Here is a 7,948-nt window from a genome sequence, read left to right as displayed (position 1 = left end):
AAAAAATATATATATATATTCATTTCAAAAATGAAAAATATAGTATCTCTCTCTGATAAACATCTTTTTAAAAAGTAGAGTAAATACATGAATTTTTGTTCTTCTAAAATTTTTTATCACTTTATTTTTATGTGAATATTCTTAAATGTAAATAAGATCTTTCAAAACTAAAGTTAGTATTATATTTAATGGTAAAACCCAAGAACTATCCCCTTTAAATTACATAATAATAATAATCCAATCACCTCAATTATTTATCAATGTTATCGAAGCACTATATAACAGAATAAACATAGAAGTGAAACTTCTTAGGAAAGAAGAGAAAAACACAGAAGTATTTGCAGATATCATGATTTCAGTACAGTCAAACCTCAAAGAATCAATTAAAAAAACTAGATATAGGAAAATTCTGTACAAAAAATGAATATGTACCAGCCTAACATATTAAATCATATTTTAAAGCACAGTCATTAAAATTATTAGTATTGGCATAGCTATACACCAATAGGTCAAAGGAATATAAAAGGGAATTCAGGAAAAGTCCCAAATATATGGAAAAATGCAGGATGTAATAAAAGTAGTATTTCAAGTCAGTGGTGAAAAGACAATTTATTTACTAAAAAATAATGGGTCAACTGGCAATTAATTTAGAAGAAAAATAAAGCAAAAACTCCACTTCCTTTCTTATACCACATGTATAGTCTAGATGATTTAATAAATTTAATATTTAATAAGACCATAAATAGAATGGTGTCTGGATAATTATTTACAATCATAGAATGGAGAAACTTTTCTGAGAATGATGTTATAGTGGATTGAATTATGTCCCCCCAAACTCACTGAAGCTTGAATTGTATCCCCCAAGATTTATGTATTAGAAACTTAGCCCCCACTGTGACTGTTAAGAGGGTGAGAAATACTATTATGGTAATTGAAAGGTGGAGCCTTGAAGAGGATTGTAGCACCATGCCATATTGAATGGATTAAAAATGGTGATCAGGGGTGTGGTTCTGAGGGCTTTAAAAGAAAATTGTCTGTCTGTCTCTTCTTCTTGCTCTCTCTTTCTGCTCTCTCTGCTTCCATCATCTTGCAATATGAGACCAGACCACTGGGTCACTGTTGCCACCAACAGATGGACTTTGGACTTTCCAGCCTAGGAAACTGTAAGCAATAAATTTCATTTTCTTTATAAATTACCCAGTTCCAAGTATTTTGCAATAAGCCACAGAAATGGATTAATGCAGATGTTAACCCAAAAATCATAATGTAAAAAATTTATCAGTATGAATTAAAATCTCTATATGCTCAAAAATACCATTAATAAAGAAAACAGACAAAGAACAAATGAGAAAAAAAATGCTTCAGACATATATCAATAGGCTATTTTTCTTATATGTAAAGAGAAAAACTCAAAAGAAAAAAGTTAACAACATAAACTGATATTTTATAGAAAAAGAAATATAAATAGTCAGTAAAGGTAGGAAAAGTTAGCCAACCCCACTTATGAAAAAAGAAATTCATATTCAAATTTGTTCCCATTTTTTGCCTATCAGATTGGCAAGTTTAAAAGTTTGATAGTACCCAATATTGGCAGTAGTACGAGGAAAGAGGCAATCTGGTGTTTTCAGTGTATAAATTGGTACAAATTTTTGGAAGTCAATTTAGCAATGTCTATGAAAATTTTTAATGAATATGCATTTTGACACAGTAATTCCACTTTTTGGAATGTAACCTACAAATATCCTTGTACAATTTCACAAAGATACACATTGCAGCATTGTTAGTAACACCCTTCATTAAAGGACTGGTCAAATAAATTATAGTAGAGCAATAATAAAATCAGGGTAGATGTACTGATATGTAAAGATTTCTAAATTCTACTATTCAGTTAAATAAATGGAACAGTATATATAGCATTATTTCTTTTGTATACACTAAAATGTATATATGTTCACATAAGCACAGAAATTTCCTGGTTTTTTTAACAATGGTTAACTCTGTAGGGTGAGACAGGAGGTTTGAGCAATAAGGTATTTACTTTCTACTTTTATGCTTCAGTAAGGCTTGAGTTTTGGCTGATCATTTTATGATCCTAAAATTGTCTTTTGATCAATATTATCACTGATTTTTTCCAACTGAGCTCCATGAGGGGGAATGAGGCCTTTCTCCCCAGGAGAGTCTCTGATTTACAAGGCAGAAGATCTGGCTTAAAGAAAGTAATGAAACCATCTTAATATTTTAGTCTATTACTCTCAACACTGTTGCTTCTACCCTTCTGCAAGTCACTATCATCTCTCACTTGGATTAAGGGAGAAGGCTCCAAACAAAGGGGTCACCCTCTTCCACCACCCTTGCTTTTATTATAGTCCCTTCCTCAATAGGAGACTGAGTCTTTAATTGTATGACATCACTCATGCCCTTGTTTCAAACCCTCTAATGCCTTCCTACTTAACTTGAAATCTAAACTCTACCATTCTCTGAAGCCTCTTCATGATCCAATCCCTTCCCACCTCTTCAAACTCATCCCCATTTTCTCTCCTCTTACTGCCTATGCTTCAGCTTTTCTGTCTGTGCCTCAAAAACTACATACAGTTCATCACTTTAGGGCTTTGGTATTTGCTCTTTCCCTTGCCTGTAAAGCTTCCTCCTGTGCTCTTCACATAGCTGGTTTTGCATCCTTTAAATCTCAACACAAATGTCATGTATTCATGAAGGAGTTCCTTGAAGACTCTAACAAAATTAGAACACTTAGGCCTCACCTCTCTAAGATATCACCCTATTATTTCCTTTATACTATTTGTCCTTATTATACATCTTGTTTATTTTTTTTTTCTTGTATATTGTCTGTCTTTCATGTCTATTAGAATGCAAACTCTATATTAGGGGAATGCTTATGTCAGTCTTGTTTTCTGCAGTATCTTCAATGTCCACCAACCGTGCCTAGCATAGCATAAGCCTTTTAAAATACTTGTCAGAATAAATGTATGAATTATTTTGTGTTTTGAATAATGTCTTCATTGGGGGGAGGGTGGAAGCTATTAGCTGTCTGAGTGTGCTATTGAAGATGGGGTGAGTAGAATGAGAAGGATACATCTGCAGGGATATATTGCAGCTGACTGAAGAGAGCCAGCAGAATAAGCTGCCTCATATAAGGGTGATGTGAAACCATGGTGGACAGTTACCATCAGACAAGGTTGAGAAAATAAGCAGAAAGGTCTAGAGTGGAAGCAGATCTAGGCTTACACCCTGCCTCTGCATTTTACTAACTCACCGTGGCTATGCTTTCTACCTTGCTAAATCTCAGTTTCCTTACCTGCAAACTGAACATAGCATGAGTAAAGTTTCAGTATCAGATGCTGCAACAATGAATGAACAAATACAAATAAAGTGTTCAGCAGGGCAGTTGACACACAGTGCTCAGAAAATACTGTTGATTACTACCACTATCACCCTTGTCACCCTTGTCACTGTCATCACATCATCATCATCACCATCATTGGGTAATGACGATGTTGCTGAGATACTAACCTCAGAGTTCCACTGAAAGCACAAGCCACAAAAAGTCCTGGCAGTCCTGGCATTGTGGCAAATATCTCCATGACAAAGTATGGCATCAGCTGAAAAGGAGGCAAAAAACAACAGCAATAACAGCAACAACAAAAACAGATAGGAGTAGTGTGGTCTTCTCAGCAGCATCTAAAATATGGGAATGTAGCTTTTTAGCAAAAGGAGGTAGGAACTTTATTTTTCTCATGTTTTCTATGTATGCCATTTTCTTGAATATTACGAATTAAACTCTGGGTTTTCAGAAAATTGTGGTTCCACTCCATAGCTAGATTTGTGGAAGAGGAGCCCTATATGACAGAGTAGGGCAGTTGAATATATAGGGGGAGGAAAGAGGAATGATTGGTTTTCCTGAGCATATTCTCCATAAATGAAATTTTTAAAACCATGTTTAATGTAGTATATTGGCATAATGTTGAAGCTAGGCTGAGGAGACATGATTAGAGCATTGTGAAAAGGACCTTTCATTTTGATCAATTTGAGATTAAAGCATCAGTAATCAATCTTGAGATGTGTAGAAAAAAAGAGTCCAAAGGCAGCATTGACGACCAAATCCGTGGGTTCCAGCCTACCTCCCACACTCTCCATCCTTGCCCTGGCTCCAGGCCTTGTCTTCAGGGACAAGGTGAGATGCACTGTCTGTTTTACATACTCATCCCCCCATATTAGAACCTGGTGAATCATGATCTCACTCAAGAGGTGCAGAAAGAAGCCAGGTTCTTAGGGTTTGGGAAATGGCTAAGGATCCAGACAGAAAAAGAGAAAGATATACTAACACTCCCTGACAATGGCCAGAAGCATGCTTATTCCAGATGTTCCCTACTGGCCCCAAGAGAACCTATACCTGGTCTGGTGCTGAGATAATGCCAGAAGTCCAAGGGTCACAGTCTTTGAAGTAGGCGTACATAATTAAGCCAGAGAAGACAGCACACAACAGAATGATCCAGAGGCCCAACAAGTTAAAGTACAAGGCACTAGAAAAGAGCACATGGGTCTATTGGTAGCCTGTATGCAATATTACAATGCGGTGACATCATCACTAAAGACTCAAGATAAAAGTTATGTGTCCTTTGCTAGTAAAATAAAATCCTCCAGCCTTCGAGAATTATTACATTTTATACTTTTCCATTCTTTTTTGTCTGGGAACATTACATTTTAGACAGATTACAAAATGTAAATAAGTTAAGATTTTAGATGTATTTTCCTTTGAAATCAGAAAGAGTTTTTTTGCATGTTTTTTTGTTGTTTGTTGTTGTTATTTTTCCAAAGCCTTAATACGTGTGCCGTGAGATCTATTTTCTTGGGTGGAATTTAACATGCCAGTCTTTCATAATAAATAACTTTTAGTGATTTTTTTCTCCTACTCAATTCATGAAATTGTCAAAAAGCCAACTTACATTTTAACATCTTTTCTTCCAGAGAGATAATGAGATAATGTAGAAACAGACAAGTTTTGGAAATATCCACTTTGGATATTAATTCAAATGAAAGCTAAAGTTGAGATTTTTAAAGGCAATAGAAAAATATGAAAAACTTAGGTTTATCTTACTCATATTATTTGGGTTCATTTTATTCTACAACACACAGATACATGTAATTCCAGTTTGGGTGTTTTTGCAGTATCCTATGGTTATTTTGTTTTTTTCTTAATCCCAAGGAATACTTGAAAGTAGGCTGCCCTTACCTTGATCTGAGATAATAATCAGTCTCGCTGTGGAGAGAGTATCAGGAGGCCAGGAGAGCAACACTGGGCATTGTCTTGGATCCAGTCATTGTTTGAAGGGAATCAGATATATCCACATTCAAATGTAAGAACACACATTAATTTCAAACCCTCCTAAAATCTATATTGTACGGGTATACCTGACTTTCAGAAGGCCCTTAAATCAAAGTCCTCATTTATAAAGAAAATGTTAGACATGAGTATTTATCCCATTTAGAAGAGTTCTTATTTTACCTATTAGAAAGGGTTTTATCTCAATGGTTACTTCCTTGGAAATATTTTAACAATGTTTATATTTGATTTTTGTTTGTTTGTTTGTTTTTGTTTGGTGGGGATTGGGAATACAATTGCTACATAAGATGATCAATCCCTATTATTACATTAGTTGTACTCTTGCTATCTGCCATTCAGGCAAATTCTGTCCAAGCCTTGGCTTAGGTCACCTCCAGAAAAGGCCTCCTGACCATCCTTACCTGAAACAGTCACTCCCTGCTCTCTTACCAGTTTCTACTCCTTATAATAATTTATATCTCTACAGAATTTATCATGATCTAAAATTGTACAAAATATTCATTTGTTTATTACCTGCTTCCTCCACTCAAACACAGAGCTGTGTCTCAGAGCACAGAATACTTCTGGCACATAGAAGACATAAAATTATATTTTGGGCAAGAAATGATGGAATGATTGAATGAATGGTAGAAATTCATTACAATATGATTGCACTTTTTATACCATTTCTTTTTTGTAAAGACCACTGGACATGGAGTGAGAAGACTCTATCTTTAACTGCGTGTCCTTTTTTTTCTTTTTGTGACCGGTAAGGGGATCGTAACCCTTGGCTTGGTGTCGCCCACACCGCGTCCAGCCAGTGAGCTCACCGGCCATCCCTATATAGGATCCAAACCAGCGGCGGGAGCGCTGCTGTGTTCCCAGCGCCGCACTCTCCCGAGTGAGCCACGGGGTCGGCCCTAACTGTGTGTCCTTAGACAAGTCACATAACACTCTAAGTCAGTTACACCATCTGTAAGAAGAATGTAAGACACCTGCCTTACTTCTTATTTTAGGATTAATATGAGGATTGAATGAGTTACACTTTGTAAAAATGTATGATGGTTAAATAGCCATATAGAGGACATTTATATATTCATTATCCAAAACAATTTTATAACTTTACCAGTCAACTATGGAAAATGAGAAACGAATGGTAAAATTGTATTTTGAATTTGTTTCCATTAAGAAATGGACTTTGTTTCTATATAGGGCTAATTCCCCTGTTTGTAAATAAAGTAAGGCACTTCATTGATTCATTCAAAAAATATTTATCAAGCATCACTATGTATCAGGCCCTTTTTTAGGTACTTGGGATATAGCAAGGAGCAATACAGAACCCACCCTCATGGAGATTATATTCTGGGATTGGAGACAGTAATAAACATTGAAATGTAATAAATAAATAAGATAATTTTAGATGTAAGTGATATGAGGAAAATAATCCAAGGCAGTGGAAATGGAACAAAACAACTGTGTGTGGATGTGCTCATCTTAGCTGGGAGATGGGACATGACAAGAAGGGACCTGACAGGAAGGGACCCAACATCCTGTACCAACCCCTCCTACCATCATAGCACCATTTTACTGCCAGCAGTCCTGACAAATAGACTGGAATCTGTAAACAAAAGGAGTCAGCTTCCAGGGAGCACATTAAGTTACTTGGTAAGTGATATTATTTCGAGGTGCAAGAAAGATCTGGCTTAAGATTAAGTTGTCTTTGGTAAGTAATCAGCATTTCTGGTCATGTAATTAAATGCATACATAATAAGTCACTCCTGGGTTTAACCCATGACCACATTTGGCATGAACATTGTGAATCTATTTTCACCTGGGCATTTTGTAGAATGTAGTTTTCACAAGTACCAGAGATTGTCATAAGCCCCAATGGAATGTTTTAATTACATCAGGCTCTTAGAAAACTGAGCAGAAGCAGAGCATTTAATCAGCATTCTACAGAGCTTCCTTCATGAGAGTCAGTTGACAGCCTGCTCTGAGTGACCTCCAGGCTGAAGTTGTGTGACAAATAGGAGTCCCCACCATTTCCCCACTACAGTAATCTCCCCTCCAGCTGTGTGCATTTCAACAGTACTGACCATCTTGACTGGTTTCTCTCTCCTGAGAGACTGGGTATTAACCCAATCACCTTAGATTGTCTCAAGCAAGTCTTTTCTGAAAAGAGTTTTTGTCATATTCTCAGAAAATTCCTGTCACAGCTCTGATCCCTTCATGGGAGACAGGATAGATAAAACCAGGACTAGCAGTCTTAAATGCCTAGGAAATTATGTGCATTTCTTTCCTCATGAGTATCTCTCTTTTTCTGCCAGTTTTCATAACCATTAAATACTAATACAACAAATTTCAAATTCCAAGCAACTATATGAATGGGATTGTATTGATTTTCCTTAAATTAAACTAACCACTAAATGAGGCTTTGAGATACAAACACAGGAGTGCACACACACACAAACACACATACACACGTGCTCCTACATATATATTTGAATCACTGTATGTGTATGCATACACACAAGCATGGCCTTCTTGATGCATTACTCTGTTTGATAAGTGATACACATTTTTCTTGGCCTTGTGGAGAAAAAATATGAA

At 36.0% G+C, this 7,948-nt stretch overlaps 1 protein-coding gene across 1 annotated transcript in view; it reads right to left on the bottom strand.

The window, feature by feature from the left end:
• Nucleotides 1–7,948, bottom strand: part of SLC5A12 (solute carrier family 5 (sodium/monocarboxylate cotransporter), member 12) — a 67,911-nt gene that overhangs the window by 36,894 nt on the left and 23,069 nt on the right. The window contains exons 7-8 of the mRNA XM_008586076.1: nucleotides 4,409–4,538; nucleotides 3,529–3,617 (exon numbers count right to left, since the gene is read on the bottom strand). Of these exons, the coding sequence (XP_008584298.1) occupies nucleotides 3,529–3,617; nucleotides 4,409–4,538 (219 nt within the window). The remainder of the gene's footprint in view (nucleotides 1–3,528; nucleotides 3,618–4,408; nucleotides 4,539–7,948) is intronic.

This window comes from Galeopterus variegatus, unplaced genomic scaffold (genome assembly GCF_000696425.1).
Source record: "Galeopterus variegatus unplaced genomic scaffold, G_variegatus-3.0.2 Scaffold3820, whole genome shotgun sequence".
In the NCBI taxonomy this organism is placed as follows: domain Eukaryota; kingdom Metazoa; phylum Chordata; class Mammalia; order Dermoptera; family Cynocephalidae; genus Galeopterus; species Galeopterus variegatus.
Note: the sequence above shows the minus strand (reverse complement) of the source record. Positions and strands in the feature narration are given on the sequence as shown.